The sequence below is a fragment of the Acomys minous genome, assembly GCF_964271855.1.
Source record: "Acomys minous genome assembly, chromosome: 6".
Lineage (NCBI taxonomy): Eukaryota > Metazoa > Chordata > Mammalia > Rodentia > Muridae > Acomys > Acomys minous.
In genome coordinates, this window is record NC_140487.1 from 39467845 (window position 1) to 39484012 (window position 16168).

The 16168-nt window shown below is 47.8% G+C and overlaps 1 protein-coding gene across 10 annotated transcripts in view; it reads right to left on the bottom strand.

Annotated features, from left to right (window-relative positions):
- Positions 1 to 16168, bottom strand: part of PRKAG2 (protein kinase AMP-activated non-catalytic subunit gamma 2) — a 355936-nt gene that overhangs the window by 19773 nt on the left and 319995 nt on the right. For 9 of the 10 annotated variants that reach the window (XM_084787781.1, XM_084787778.1, XM_084787774.1 and 6 more), the window contains one exon: positions 9339 to 9445. In XM_084787781.1, the coding sequence (XP_084643907.1) occupies positions 9339 to 9445 (107 nt within the window). The remainder of the gene's footprint in view (positions 1 to 9338; positions 9446 to 16168) is intronic. The other variant, XM_084787776.1, reaches the window with a different exon arrangement.

The following is a 16168-nucleotide window of genomic DNA, read 5'->3' on the forward strand; positions in this document are numbered from 1 at the left end:
CAGATGTTACTGGTAACCTACTCAAAGGCACTTAGATGTGCCCAACCTTTTGAAATTGTCACGAGTTGTCACCTTTGCAAAGCTCATCTAGAGCAGTGCCAGCAAATTACAAAATCACAAAAAAAAAAACTTTTTTCTTTTCTCTGCATGTATGTACATGTGTGTGTGCAGCTGTGCGCCTGTAGGCACATGTGTGGAGGTCAGAGGACAATTTCGGGCGCCCTCTGAGTTGCTGCGCGCACACCAGGCTAGCTGGCTGACAGGTTTTCACAGATCCACCTACTGTGCCTCCAATCTCCCTACAGGGGCAACAGACTACGGATGCATGCTGCCCGGGCTTCTGGGGTCTTACACAGGATCTGGGGATCTGGACTCAGGTCCTCACACTTGTGGCAAATGGTTTGAGCACTGAGACATCTCCCTAGTTCTCCTAAGATCTGAAGGAAGAAGCCAGGCATGGTGGCGCACACAGGGAGGCAGAGGCAGGTGGATCTCTGTGAGTTTGAGGCCAGCCTGGACTCTGTGAGTCCAGGACAGCCAAGGCTACATAGAGAAACCCTGCCTGTCTCAAAAAACCATTAAAAAAAAATAAAGAAAAAAGAAAAGAAAAGAAATATTTGAAGTAAGTTTACAATTTTGTGTCCAGCCATACTCAGAGCGACATACTCTGGGTTACACAGGCTGGCCACACCTCGTAGAGGGAGTGGGCATTGTTTTTTTTGAAACTGAAAGGCAATTAGCTTCATATTTTTCTTTTCTGTAATTAAATATTCTTGTATATACAGCTTTTCTATAAATAAAATCATACAAAATAATTAAATAAACGGCCTAATTTCTCCCATGTGTGATGGGTAGAATTCATCTGAAACATAGTTATAATGAATTTATTTGAAATGGTAACTGGTCATTATATTAAAAATCACAGCAAATAATAAGTTTTCCCATCCCCCACCCAAAAAAAAAGATGTGAAAGAAAGGCCTGCAGCTATAGCTACACTTTACAGCACTGGAGACAAACACGAGCTCTGGGCTGTGACAGCGCAGGCAGGCGCTGTTCTGTGTGTTAGTGCAGGGCACTTTGTTGACTCTAACGCACATACTTGGGATTTTGTAAGGTGTCACACTTGATTTATTAAGAGCCAAAAGCTCGGGGCTGAAAACAATCCTCTAAACAGCAAATGCAAACAAGGAAAACATTCCATAATCATTAATAATTCAAGACATGCAAATAAAACAGTAAAACATTATTCAGAGCTGCTGCTGTAGTCCGGAGCTGAGGGCAGTCCCCAAATGCCTATGCGAGAGGAAGTGAGGTCATGGGGGTGGGGGCGCCCTGGGCAGGACATCGAGACCCTAGGCCCCTTATTTCTTTTTTGAGACAGGGTTTCTCTGTGTAGCCTTGGCTGTCCTGGACTCGCTTTGTGCCGGTCTAGAACTTGTAATCCTTCTGCCTCGGCCTCACCTGGGTTTTAGGATTCCAGGAAGTTCACTGCTCCTGGCTTCTCCCTTTGCCTTCTGTCTCTGCCTCCAACCACCATGGGGTGAACAGGCCTCTCCTGCCACCTGTTGACCATGCAGCCACAGTCCCAACTAAAAGAGGAAGAGGGACCGTGCATGGCAACCTGGGGAACTGCCAACATCAAGCTCTTTCCTTTGATGCTGTTTGTCTGGAGCATTCTGCTTCCATTTAACAAACATATGCTTTTAAGTCTATCTAACAAGAGTGATATTTTAGTTTTTACTACATTTATTTACTCTGTGTGTTTGTGTGTGTGTGTGAGTGTGTGTGTACATAGGGATGGCCTATGGCATCATGGGACACACACACACACACACACACACACACACACACACACACACACACACACACAGGTCAGAGGACCCTCACACACATGAGGGTCAGAGGACAACTGTGACAGTCAGGTCTCTCTTACAATGTAGGTCCTAAGAATTGAACATTGCTTACTGGGTTTTGTGGCAAGCCTCACCCAGGGAGCACTTTGCTGGCCCACGAGCACTATTTTAAGTAATATGCTTTGTGCTGGATAGTTTTGTGTCAACTTGACACATGCTAAAATCTCCTGAGTGGGGGAACCTCGATTAAGACAATGCTTCCATAGGATCAGGCAAGCTGGTGGGACATTTTCTAGATTAGTGATCGATGGGAAGGGGCAGCCCATGGTGGGTGGGGCCAGCCTGGGCTGGTGGTCTTGGGTGCGACAAGAAAGCAGGCAAAGGAAGCCATGAGGAGCAAGCCAGTAAGCAGCGCCCTTCATGGCCTCTGCATCAGCTTCTGCCCTGTGACTTCCTGTCCTCACTGCTTTCAATGATATACTGCTATAAGGAACTGTAAGCAAAATGAACCCCTCCCTCCCAAGTTGCTTTGGGTCATGGTGCTTTGTTGAAGCAATAGTGTCTAAGCACAGCTTGTATTAAGAACCACAAAACCCTGCTGGGTGGCGGTGGTGGCGCACGCCTTTAATCCCAGCACTCAGGAGGCAGAGGCAGGAAGATCTCTGTGAATTCAAGGCGAGCCTGTTCTACAGAGTGAGGTCCAAGATAGCCCATGGCTACACAGAGAAATCTTGTCTTGAAACACACACACACACACTCACCATTCCTACTATTTGTACTACAAGGTTGTTCCTGATGGATTCTTTTTCGGAGTGTGATTCCTTGAATCAAAGATGTTCAATGTGGCACTATTTCCGACATTAAAAACTGGAAAAACAGCCACCCAGCAGAAGAAGGCTATGGAAGTGGGAGCTTAATTTTCTAAAAAAAATTTTCACTTTTCTTTTATGCATGTTTTGCATGTATGTATGTATGTATGTATGTATGTATGTATGTATGTATGTATGTGCACTGCATGTGTACAGTGCTCAGGAAGGTAAGAAAGGACATTGGCTCTCCTGGAACTGGAATTTCAGGTGGTTGTGAGCTGCCATGTGGGTTCTGGGAACAGAACCTGAGTCCTGTGCAAGAGCAGCCCAGCTGATTAGCCACCAAGCCGCGCCATCTCCCCAGCTCTGAGGGTTTAGTATGTACATATTCTGCCTACTCAAAAGCAGGAGGAAACTCTTGCTTTCTCATGATGACGATTTCTCTGACCAAGCTGCCTAAACCCCTGCTCCTAAGTGCTTCAGTTACAAGTGTCCCCAGGCCCTGATATCACACACAAAGAGGGGACTGAACAGCACCAATTCATGTTTGTTTGTTTTAAAGAAGGGTGTAGTCCAGGCTTGCCTCAAACTTCTGATCCTCCTACTTCAACCTGGCAGGTGCTGTGATCACAGGCATGGCCAAGGCACACTTGGCTCAAGCACTGGTTTGTGAGTGTGTGTGCACGTGTGCGCGCACACATGCATGAGTCTCAGTGTGCCATTAATGCACAGGGTCTCCATTGATGCTCCTTTCCCGTTCCTCAGTATCAGATCTGTTCTCCACGGCGCCTCTGACGTCACAGCCAGCCTGGTAATCTCCACCATCTCTTATTGTATCAGGATGTGATTCGTCTGGGCGGAAACCAGACTTGGTCTCGTTCAAAGAGACAACATTGCATAATCTCTAAATGATCTTCCTCTCATCATTATTTATTTCACCCTTTCTGGCTCACGACCATTTTCCTGGACAATGAAAGCAGCAGAGTAGAAGGGCCCCACTTTCTGCAGCCACACCAGGGCACCAAGGGGCAAGGGCACCAGCTGGTCCCTTTCTTCTTGTCTTGAGACTAACTGAGCAATTTTCCTTGTGTGTCTTAATTTTCATCCCAAATTAAAATTATAATGTGCATCCTGCTTCTCAGAACAGCCTTCTATTTTAGTTTTGATGACATGTACATATACATGTGTGTGTGTATTCATTTTAACCTCCTCCCCACCTTTTTTGAGATGGTCTTGCTATGCAGCCCTGGCTGGCCAAGAACTCACTCTGTAGACCAGGCCTGACTTGCAGCAGTTCTCCTGCCTCTGTTTCCTACATGCTGGGGTACAGTTTTGATCAGCACATTCTGGAATGTTGGCCTTGCCCTCAGCGCTTGGAACCCCAAGCTTTCTTGGGAGAACATGACACAGGCTACTCACTCTTCTTAGGACAACCCTAGTCAGCCTTGCCACCTTCTTGTTGGGGACAGGTTTAACCATGCCCTATAGCAGGAAATAACTTACACACAGAATGAACTGTCACACACCTCTCTCCTCCCTCGTGTTCTCTCCCCCCTCCCCTCTCTCTGTTTTTTGAGACAGGGTTTCTCTGTGTAGCCTTGGCTGTACTGGACTCACTTTGTAGAGCAGGCTGGCCTCGAACTCACAGAGATCCCCCTGCCTCTGCCTCCTGAGTGCTGGGATTAAAGGCGTGAGCTACACCAGTGCCTAGCACACCTCGCTCTGGGCCTGGAATGGATTATATGGGAACAGGCCAGGAAGGAATTTAACACTCAGCCAGTGAGCGAACGACTTGCTACAGGTGGGCTTACCAGAAATTGCTCAATTACTGTTCAGCTGCTCAAGAGCTGCCTAAGTTCAGGGCATGCTAAGGTTGTGAGAAATGAGGCTGTGGCGCTCTCAGTCCCGTAGGACCATGAAGACAGGAATGCCAGCTGACTCTTCAAGGGCAACCTACTGGGTCAGCCCCAGGACACACCCTCTTTGAGCTGCAGAAGAGTCCCTGTGCCTTAACTGTGAGCAGTGCTGTGCTGTGCCACTGTGCTCCACGAGCCAAGCACACAGCAGCAGACAGAGCCTGGGATAGGCTTTCTGGTTTCATGGGAACAGCACTCCTGGGCAAAAGATGCCAAGCCACGGCAGGTGCAGGTACATGCCAAGGGTATGCAGGAAGCAGTGGCAATTAGAATGGTCCACCTCCATGGGATTTGATGGTGGCTAACTGGTTAGCGTCCCAGTGATGAAACAGATCCAACCTTCTCCTTTTATTTAGCCATTTAATAAGGACTCTAGTGGCTGAAAGCCTGACTTGAGTCATCAAATATGAGGGTCCTGTCTTCTAGCGGCTTCCAGCTCACTCGGAGCACTGGGTGGTGGCCATGCCACTTTCACATACAGGGTTCCATGCCAGGTGCCCTTTCCAAGGGACTTGCAAAGAGGGACATGAGGAACTGGGCACGGGTTCTGACCACAGGAAGCCATCCTAGGCCTCTAGTCATCATGGGGGCTCTGGTCACAGTTGACAGGTGGCATGTCAGCTTGAGCTTGGGTCACCAAAAGCAGAGTGGGGCTGTGGGCTCAGGCTGCGGCTGCCTCCTCTGGTCCTGAGTGTGTGGTCCTAACACCTTGAGGGAGCTCTCCAGGGGCTTGCTGATTCAGGGTGTGAGAGGCTACAGGGGAGAAGCTGAGAGAGTGTCTAGAAGTTCTGGCTACCGACTTAGCAAATGTCATGTAGGGACGTGCAGAATTTGATGGCACTACCTGCCACCACACTGGGTCTTCTGGAGGCGTCGGGGACACGTTTTTATGTGTGCTACTATAACACTTGTACTCAGGGCCTTTAGAATCGATAATATTCACCAGGATTTTAGCCTTTATAGCAAGCCCAGCTGCTCTTCTGCTGGGCTGACAACACGGCAAGATCAATGCTTAGACAGCCCCACAAATGCCTCCATTAATAAAGAATCCACAGCAGAAAACCATCCCGACACAACCATGCCTCCCGCTAAGACACTTCCTTCCACTTGGAAAGCCATTCCTGGCTCATTGCTGGGCCCAGCTGACTCAACAACTGACCTTAGCATTCCCTGGCCCAGCAAGCTGTGGTGTGTGTGCATGGCGGTGCTTGCCCTCCCTGAGGTGGCTGCAGTGTCTTCCTCAGGTAGGTGGGAACAGCTGGCCTATGGATATGATTCACAACGGCCACGGGCAGCACGACAGACCATTATAGAGTGTGGTGGTAACAATAATCCCTTAGCGGGCACTGTTTCATACTACGCATTTGATGCTTGCTTCCTCAGGCCTAAGAGAGAGCAAGGGGAATTAATGACAGAATTAAACTTAGGTTTTGTGGGTGGGTGAGTTGATCTCTCAATATCCAAGCTGAAGCCTTTAGTCACAGCACTCAGGAGGCAGAGGCAGGTGGAGCTCTGTGAGTTCGAGGCCAGCCTGGTCTACAAAGGGAATCCAGGACAGCCAAGGCCACAGAGAGAGAGAGAAAAAAAAAATCCACACTGAAAAGGCTCTTCCTCCTTGTCTACAGGTGACACGGTGTCCACTCTGCCCTTGCTTGTCAGCACTATTCTCTGGCTTTGGAGCATCTCCCTTCTCGTCTCCATAGGTTTTTGAGTGCTGTGGTCTTTACACATGCCATTTTAAAGGGGATGCCCTTAAAAAAAAAAACACAGGGGCTGGAGAGATGGCTCAGTGGTTAAGAGCACTGCCTGTTCTTTCAAAGGACCTGGGTTCAATTCTCAGCACCCACATGGCAGCTCACAACTGTCCGTAACTCCAAGATCTGACACCCCTTCACCAATGCACATAAATTAAATAAAATATTTTTAAAAAAAACAAGAAACACAACCAAACAAAACTTTAACAAACCTCTTTCTTTCTCCTTCCCTTTTTTCTCTCAAGTAGCCCAGGCTGGCCTCTAACTTATCACGTAGCTGAGGACGACCTCGAGGTTTTAGCCATCCTTCCTCTATTCCCACATGCTGGCATGACAGGCGTGCACCACTACACCTTTCTCTCTTTTATTCTCCTCTTTCTCCTTTTTCCCCCCAGATAGGGTTTTTCTGTGTAGCCTTGGCTGTCCTGCAACTGATTCTACAGACCAGGCTGGCCCTGAATTCACAGAGATCTGTCTGCCTCTGCCTCCCGAGTGCTGGGATTAAAGTTGTAAGCCACCATGCCTAGCTTCTTTCCTTCTTAATGGACACATTATGTATTTTTCAGGAGTCATTCACTCAACAGACCTCTGCGTAGTGAGAATTTTTGGTTTCTTTAAAAACACAGAAATGTTATGGGAATATGTTTTTGTTTTAATTCCAGGGTGAGACTGTTCTCGGCAGCTGACTATGATTTGCCTTGTGTTCTGGCAAGGGTGTGATTCTGCCAGCTGCAGACAGTTTCTGCAAGTGTATGATAATTGGAATTCTGGGGACTCTTGAGAGGGTATAGAAATGCTAGAGCCCTGAGAGAGGCAGCCGTGGGCGCTGCTGCTGCTGCTGCTGCTGCTGCTGCTGCTGCTGCTGCTGCTGTTGTTGCTGTTGCTGAAGTCAAGTGACCATGCACAAAGAGACAAGTAGAAGAATTGAATATCCTGACAGCGAATATTAAACTTGCCCCATGGCACTCAATGCCCCTAATCAGCAGGAAGCAGTCTAAGGATACCAATGCCCACTTCCCTTCTAAGCTTCTTCCCCTCCTATCCAGTGTGTGTGGGGGGTGGGGAGTGTCAGAAGAATGAAATAAGGGTGATAGAGAAAGGAACCCACAAAGTAGCCAAAATGCCTCCACCTCTGGGTTAGGCATTTAGGCTGTTCTGCCACTTTGGTCCCTGCCCGTTCCCTTAGCTCTCAGGGGTGTGTCAAGGACCACTGCTGTCGCTGGTTTTCGTCAAGAACTTCAAGTACATCTTTCCCTTTGCTCTAACCAATACCAGCATGCTCTGTCTCCTTGTTCATAAATTCCAGCTCTCTCCAAGCTCAGAGACTCACAGGATAAATAACTTCTGGACAGGATGTGCTTTGGTTAACTGCAAAAGCGATACGGCAGTATTGACCCTGGGCATCCGGAAAGCATTGCATTTTTCACATATTACTCATCCTGGCTAAATTCTTAATTCCAAAGCGAGTCAACCCCAGGGTACAATAAAATCTAGATAAACCGTCGGTTGGTACTTGTGGCTGTTTACTTAAATATGAAGGGTCAAGAGCTGCTGCCTCTGAAAGGAAGAGTGGGAAGGCAGGATGGGGGTGCAGTGGGTTGGGCCAGTAGTTTATTTTGAGGACTTGGGATAGTTATTTAACTACTGAAATTTGTAGTAATAGCTGTTGAGACATTTCTTAGAATGACTTCCTAAGACCTACCTTCCCTACTGTAGTCATGTGTTCGCTTTCTGTCCTATGTCAAAGGATCAGAGAGTCTTCAAGGGCCCCGGGGGTTATCTGGTTCAGTGAAAATCTGCCAGCTCACAAGTCTTAAAACTCATTTACAAAACCAACTGTATTTCCATAAAACAAAAAACAAAAAACAAAAAAACAAAAAAAACCCATTGAAATGCAATTAAGCAAAACCAAAACCCACTGCTGTCTTCCTGTTGGTCCCATATGGCAGGGACAGAGGGCAGGAGTAATGGCTCCCAAGGGCCTGGTGTGTCCTCTAACATGTGGGAACAAAGGCAGTGCAAGCAGACGCCAAGCAGCCAGGTGAGGATGGGGGCGCCTGGGATGCTGCTCCCAGGTCAGCTCTGGATGCAGAACACAGGAGGCTGGGGTAAACTTTTCTGTGCGCCAGGGTTCCATTTGGGGCTCAGGCTGAGGCTGCCCCCCGCAGGCTGTTGTTGAAATCACACCATGCTGGCTTCTGAGGGCCTGTTTTCTTCTATACCTTTGGGGTTTTTCTCTGGGGAGCACACCCTTCATAAACCACTTGCCCCCAAGTTCTTGGCTTAGTAGCTCCTTCTTAGAACAGAAGTGAAGGCAGTCTTACCTGCTGATGTGGTATGTGTATGTGTGTGTGTGTGTGTGTGTGTGTGTATATATATATATATATATATATATATGTATGTATGTATATATATATATATATATATCTTATTTGCTGGATATAACTTGATTATTACACCGAACATGTAACTTAGAACTTTCACATAAGCCATAGTGATAAAAATGAGCTCAAATAAACACCATTTTAATAGTAAAGTCATCAAGTTCAAATTTCCTGCTGGAATAGACCAATAAAGCTCTTTTTCAAGAAATTACCCACCTCACCATCTTTTCTAATATTAGTCAAATATTTACTGAATAGGCAAGAAAGATGATCAGGCCCCAGTGAGGGAGGCAGGACAGTTTGGCACACTTAGCTTTGGGCTCCAACACATGGCAGACAGGCCTGGGTTCAAATTCCACATCTTAACACACTAGATGGAGGATGAGGAGTAGGTGAATTAAGTTGTGTTTTTTGTTAAGTTAGAATTCAGTTCCTGTGCCAGGAGAATTCGCTCAGCAATGGCGAGTTCCTATAAGGTTACCATGGGGACACAGACAAAACCTCAGCCCAAGGCTGGACTCGTGGGAGGAGCTCAGGAAAGGCTAGCTGCCATTGCTGGACTGGATTAGCATGCCAATGGCCAGGCCAATGCACTAGCTATCAGAAGCCAGGCATACTCACTTGCAACGTAGTGTCGAAGACAACAAGCTTTGAACTGGTTGGAACGATGTCATAACACTTGTGTGACCTCATGAATCGCATGTAAACGCCACTTTCTGAGTCTTCTGCTATAAAGAAAAAGCAATGAGTCAGTTATAATAAGCAGCTCCCATAGGATGGGGTAGGGTGAGGGGGAGAAAGGCCTACAAATTGGAAAGGACCGCCCCCCCTTGCAAAGTATTTGCATATGCTATGCATGGCTACCAGCTACCTACAGGCAGGCAGGAAGTCCTCCTGGCATCTTCCTCTGCAGGCGCTTGGCCTATTTTCTCGGCAGCTCTCACTGTCTGTCTTGTTAACACGGACTGTACATTCCAAAGTCCATTTTCCTTCTTGGGAAATTTCTTTGAATGATCAGACTCTTACTCAGGTAATTAATTAACTCAGTTTACAAAAACCTACTGCATATGGCTTAGTTTAGGTTCTTCCTGAAGCTGATTCTTAGGACCAAAAGTAACTGAGACAAGGGGGAAAACAAGAAGACCCTCAAAATAAGGCTGCCCCCATGAGCAGCTTACAGTGTGCCATAAGTGGAGGCAAAGATGTGAGGGAGATCCTCGGTACAGCTGTCTTGCAGCAGGAGACAGTGCCCACGCCCCAGGGGTCAGGGGTCATTCCTGGGGCATCACCTGTAGTTTTTCTGCCCTGAAGCATAACTAGGAAATGCCTGTTGGCGTTGCTCTCTTTTCTTGAAATATCTATCTACCAGAAAAATGGGGTCCTGCCCCCGGAAGAACGGCAAGCCTGGAAGTGCTAGGAGAGAAGCCAGGCAGGCGCCGAGCCACCTCCACCACCATGGCTAGTACTGGGTTTCCCCCTAACCTGGTGTGGGCAACATCACTTCTGTCTACTATGCTTCCCGCATGCAGATACGTGAAACGAAGACAGACACTAGCGGCAGTAAGACATAACTGCGGAGGACGCACTTTACGAGACACTGTGTTCAGGATACAAATCAAGCCTCTGGGCGAGTGTGGATCAGCAGCAGAGTGCTTGCTTCTCGGGCACACGGCCTGCGTGTGAGCCCGGTGTCCACACTAAAGCCGAGCACACAGAACAGGCTTTTCATAAGAACTCTACATATTGTAGCTGTCGATAGCTCCCTCAATAGCCAAAATAAAAATCTAAACAAAAAACAAAAACAAAAAACCCTATGCAGCACAATTGTTCACACCTAATTTCTTTCTTCTTTCTTCTTTTAGTTTTTCCAGACAGGGTTTCTCTGTGTTATCTTGGCTGTCCTGGACTCGAGGCTGACCTCCAACTCACAGCAATCCACCTGCCTCTGCCTCCCGACGACTGGGATTAAAGGCGTGCGCCACCTTGCCTGGCCACACTTAATTTCTTATAAAATCTATAAATTTTGTGTCAGACACATTTTGAGTGAACCCATCTTAATTCCTCTCAATTGAGAAATATGCATGTGTATGTATGTGTGTCTATGCTGAGTGTATGCCACATGTGTGCAGGGGCCTATAGGAGCCAGAAGAGGGTGCCGGCTCTGGAGCAGGATACAGCGGTTGTGAGCTGTCCACGCAGGTGCCAGCACCTGGACTCGGCTCCTCTGGAGGAGCAGTAAGCACTCGTGACTGCGGAGCCCTCTCTCCAGCCAGCCTTTGCTTCTTTTTTATTCTACTGGCTCTTACACTCAGAGTAGGTCTATAGTGAGGGTTAATCCTCTAGAAATGCCCACACAGACACACTCAGGTGTGCTACATGAATTCAGGTGTTCCGTGGCTAGTGGGCCTATGAGGTGGCTCACCAGTCAGGGCGTTTACACCAAAGTCGGATGACTTGAGTCTGATGCCTGGGGTCCACGCGGCTGTCCTCTGACCACCGCATATGCACATCACGTGATCCCCGTTCTACCTCAAGCACACACAGTAAATAAAAACTGAACCAAGATGAATTACCATGAATCTGAAACCTTTTGTCAACTCGACACCTAAGCATCTCTCCTGAAAGCGGAACACTCCACCATCGCCTCTAAAGGGCTCATGCTGACTGCTTAGAAATCCAAGCCCAGGTCTCCTCCCAGACTCAAAGCAAACTCAACTATGGTGTCTGCAAAGTTAAAGGCAAGCTGGGCATGGTGACACACATCTACAGTCCTAGCACACAAGAGGCAGAGGAGAGTGGAGCTCCATGAGTTCGAAGCCAGCCAGAGCTGCAAAGTAGCTGTATATTCCTTGACGCCACCATTATGAGAATGTCTCTTCTACTCAGACTGAAAGTCACCTGAATCTCTCTGCCCTGGTTTTTGCTCACACTCTGATTATAAATTTGGTCAAAAGCAGCAAGCAATACCCATGCTGCAATGAACAACACTGCGCTGCCTTGAAGTTTCCTCCCTATCAGGCTTCCGCAGTCTGTAGGGGCAAAGAAAGATAAAGAGAGACTCTCTGCCAGAATGGAACACGAGTGGCCTCAAATCCACTCCTACTGGCATTCCGGTCTTCTGAGCTCCAGAGATTCATAGCTTGCATTGTCAGCATTTGCGTATTCCCTCCGTCTCTGTCCCAAAGGCTTATAACCACAGTGTCAGGCACAGCTGACAATAGCCCAGCTTCTGACACTAATCTTCAATGTCAGTTATGTTAAAAAAATATATATATAGATAGATAGTGTGTGTGTGTGTGAGAGAGAGAGGGGGGGGAGGTTTTTTTCTGTGTGGTAGCCCTAGGCTAGCTTGAACTCACTTTGTAGACCAGGCTAGCCTCAAGTTCAGAGACCCACCTACCTCTGCCTCCCAAGTGCTGACATTAAAGTCATGTGCCACCACGACTGCCTAAAATTTTATTTGTGTGTGTGTGTGTGTGTGTGTGTGTGTGTGTGTGTGTGTGTGTGTGAGTGTGTAGGGGGGGAGAGGGGGGAGGGAGAGAGAGGAGAAAGAAGAGTGCAGTCCCTGTGGAGGGCAGAAGAGGGTGCTGAATCCACTGCAGCTGGAGTTCCAGATGGTTATGTGTGGCCTTGTGTGGGTGCAGGGAACTGAACCACGATCCTCTGGAAGAGCAGCCGTAGCTCCTAATTTCTGAGGTACAGCTCCATGACAGAACACAGAACAAAAATAACTGAGAGAACCAAGGATATACTGTGGCTGGGTTTGGGAGGTTATAGCCCACGGAAGGCTGCTTGTATGTTCTGAGAGGCAGTGTACCCATGGGAAGCAGAGCACTTTAGCTCCCGGCAGCCAGAGAGCAGGCCTGTGCTGTGCTGTGGGCTTTTTTGTTTCATTCCCTCTGGGCTCCTGCTTATGTAAGGGTACCAAGCCACCATATCCAGGGTGAAACTTTTCTCCTCAGTTGATTCTCTCTGGAAATGACCTCAGACAAACATGGAGGAGTGATTTACAAGCTCTTAGGTGACTCCCAATGGACAAGAGTAGACAGTTGAGATTAATCATCCAACTGTTCCAGCAGCTTGTCACAAACAATAAACCAATCCCAACACAGGATTATCAACTTTCACTGATTAGGTGTCCTCATTAGCTTTAACTGCCTACCTGACATACCCTATAGTCACCTGCCAGGAAAGCCTCAACTGAGGAACTGCCTATGGCTAGTCTGATGCAGGAGGACACCCCTCACCCCGCCCCCTGTGGGCAGCATCATCCCTTGGGCTATACAAAGAATCGAGCTAGGCACGAGCCTGTGAGTACGCCAGTGAGCAGTGACCCTCCATGGCTCCCGGTTAAGTTTTTCCCTTGACTTTCCTCAAGTTTGAGGCAAATAAACCTTTTTTTCTCCATGTTGATTTGGTCATGGTGTTTGTCACAGAAACAGAAAGGAAAGACGATCATTAGGATTTCCTTTTCTTTCCTCTCATGCCCCTTTTCTTGCTTAGGAGCCCAGTCCTAAGAGTCCATAATCACCATGCCTGCTTGTTTTCCTAAGTGACACCAGTCCCTTAGAGTTCCCTTCAGTTTTATGACCTTGATAGCTCTAAGGAGGGCAGGCAGACAATCTGCTGCTGGTTTTTTTTTTTTATGACCTTCTTGGTGTTTTTCTTCATCTCACATCAAGGACACAATAGCCAGTGTGGCTCTCATCTACTTAGTCACTGGGCTGAGGATGCCTTCCTTGGGGTCCTTATCCCCTTTTCTGTGTTGTGGTCTCCTGTAAGAAGCCCATACTTAGGAGGCGAGGACTTGGGCTCCATTTTCCTCAGGGCAGAGCATCTATGTAATGTGACATATTTCTCTCTGGGACAGTTGTTCACATGTGGTCATGTGTGAATGTACCAACGTCAACCTGACTCACAGATGTCTGTTTCCTCCCGGGTTGTAACACAGTCATACGTAGTATTGCTCAGGCACCCACTCTCTGGTCATAAACCTGTGTGAGCCATGGAGCTCCTGTCTGGTCTCACGAAGCCCTGAGTCTTCTCTGGCTCTGCCTGCCTCCCAGGACATCCCTCCCACTGTAGCCTCTAGTCACCCTGACTGGGGAATGAGGCCTTGTTAGAACCCGGGGCTTCCTGGACCAAAGGCAGGTGTGGGGAGCCAGACTCCCCCTGAAAAGTCGTCTTATGCACAGGAAGCCATGCTCCCCACTGTTAACATCTTGTCTTAGTACGGTGTAGTGCTTATATGATGAACCCACAAAATGAGCACAGACCAGTTTTAACCACAGTCCACACTGCTCAGATTTCCTTAATCTCCCTCATGTCCTGTTTCTGTCATAGGATCTTACCTAGGATTCCACACTGCACTCAGCCATGTCTCCCTCCCCAGGTGTCTCAGGCTGTGGCAGCTTGTGAGGGCCTTTGGAGGATGCCTCACAACCAGGATGAGCCTGCTTTTCTCATGACTAGGCTAATTTTCAGGAGGACCTACAATGTTTTTGGTTGGTTTGTTTGGTTTTGTTTCTGAGTGTTTCTCTGTGTAGTCCTGCTGTTCTAGACTCGCTTTATAGAATAGGCTGGCTTTGAACTCGCAGAGATCCGCCTGCCTTTACCTGACGTACAGTGTTTTTAAAAATGAAAGAAATAGTGACTAAAATAAGCAAAATGAGGCCGGGCGCACACCTTTAATCCCAGCACTCGGGAGGCAGAGGCAGGGGGATCTCTGTGAGTTCGAGGCCAGCCTGGTCTACAAAGTGAGTCCAGGATAGCCAAGGCTACACAGAGAATCCCTGTTTTGAAAAACAACAAACAAACAAACAAACAAACAAATAACAACAACAAAAAAGCAAAATGGTAAGCAGGTAAGACAATAAGAAATGTCCACTGTTGTGGTTGGAGGACGAACAGCCAGTGACACGGAGCAGCCCACGCCACAGAGGTGCTGCACACGTGAAGACAGGCAAAGCTGGGCAGCTTTCCAATTCTCAGAGGGGCCTCGTCCACCCTTTACATCATGGGTAAGTCCCAAACTGCATTTGAAAGCAGAGAAAAGTAAGTAATTTTCGGAGTTAAACCGAAAAGAAAATCAGCCCAAAAAGAACCCACCCCACCCAAAGCAGTCCAGACTTGGGCCCTTTTGAGAGTGAGTGTCCCAAGGAACAGTACGGTAGTCCCCTCTGGCTTCTGCATCTCTCCCACCTCTGCAAGGTGCACTCTGACTGGCACTGGGGTAACTGCCTGGGTACTCTCTGGGCTGTGTGTAGCCCAGTGTGGCTGCTTAAGGGAGCTGCTAAAGAGCAGACCGGATGGCAGCAAGCCTCCCTACAATGTGATGTAAAATAAATGTACAAGGTGCAACGTCTAAGTTTAAATGCAAACCATGGTAAACACTAAATGGGAATATGTACAAATGAGATTTCGCTTTCTAAAACTGGATTTGATGACCTAACACTGTGGACTTAATGAGTTGAGGTCCTGTCCTGTCTAGCCCCATGCAGCCCACAGTGGACCCAATTTCATTCGTTTCTAAGAGTCTTGCTAGAACCTGTCTCCCTCCACTGTGACAGCCCCCTCCACCTCCTGCAACATGGCTGCTGAGATCACATTTGTGTGATCCTGCTAAAATGCAGCCATGTCCTTGGTACACACTTTTAATCCCCAAAAAAATGAAGGTAAAGTTAAGTTTGTTTGTAGAAGGAAGCACCCAGGTTTGAAAATGATGTCTAATCAGGAGGCAGAAGAAGTGATGAATCAGAGAAAGGTCTGACAGAATAGGATACGCCCAACTCTCACGAGAAGAGAGAGGAAGGAGAGGTGATATAAGAGAAGGCAATGTAAGGAGACAGAGGGTTGGCAGCTCAGTGCAGAGGAGTTGAGACTGTGGCACTTCAGTCTGTGGAGAGAGGAGTCCGCCTCACAGGGAGTGTTTTTACAGACAGGCTGAAGAGAGAACAAGCCAGAGAATGAGGAGGAGCCAGAAGATTAGAACAGATTATCAAAGCTACTATGAGGCCAAGCAGAGCAATTCAGGCAGAAGCTGAGAGAAGCCAGTTTGAATCAGACAGCTTGGAGAGGAGTTTGAGCTGGAAGAGCTGAGCTGAACCAGTCAGCCAGAGTTCAGACAGAACTGGAACTGGTTGAGCTTATTCAGCAGTAAGTCTCTGAGGTCTCAGAGGCTGGAAATATTCTAGGCCTAGGTTAGATTATATGGAGGCTAGACACTTCCAGCACTAGGCCTAGGTTAGCAGACAGAGGCAGTAAGCCCCAGAGATGACAATTTCATCAGGCAAATAAAAGCAACTTTTACACTGGAGTCATACCAGTATATCCTCAAAGCAGACACGCGGACTCCAGGACGTTGGCTCTGGGAAGGCACTCCCACAGAGTCACACTGTGCCTTTGCACACACTAAGTGCTCTTCTGATTGTGGCCTACTGTGTCCCTTAAGT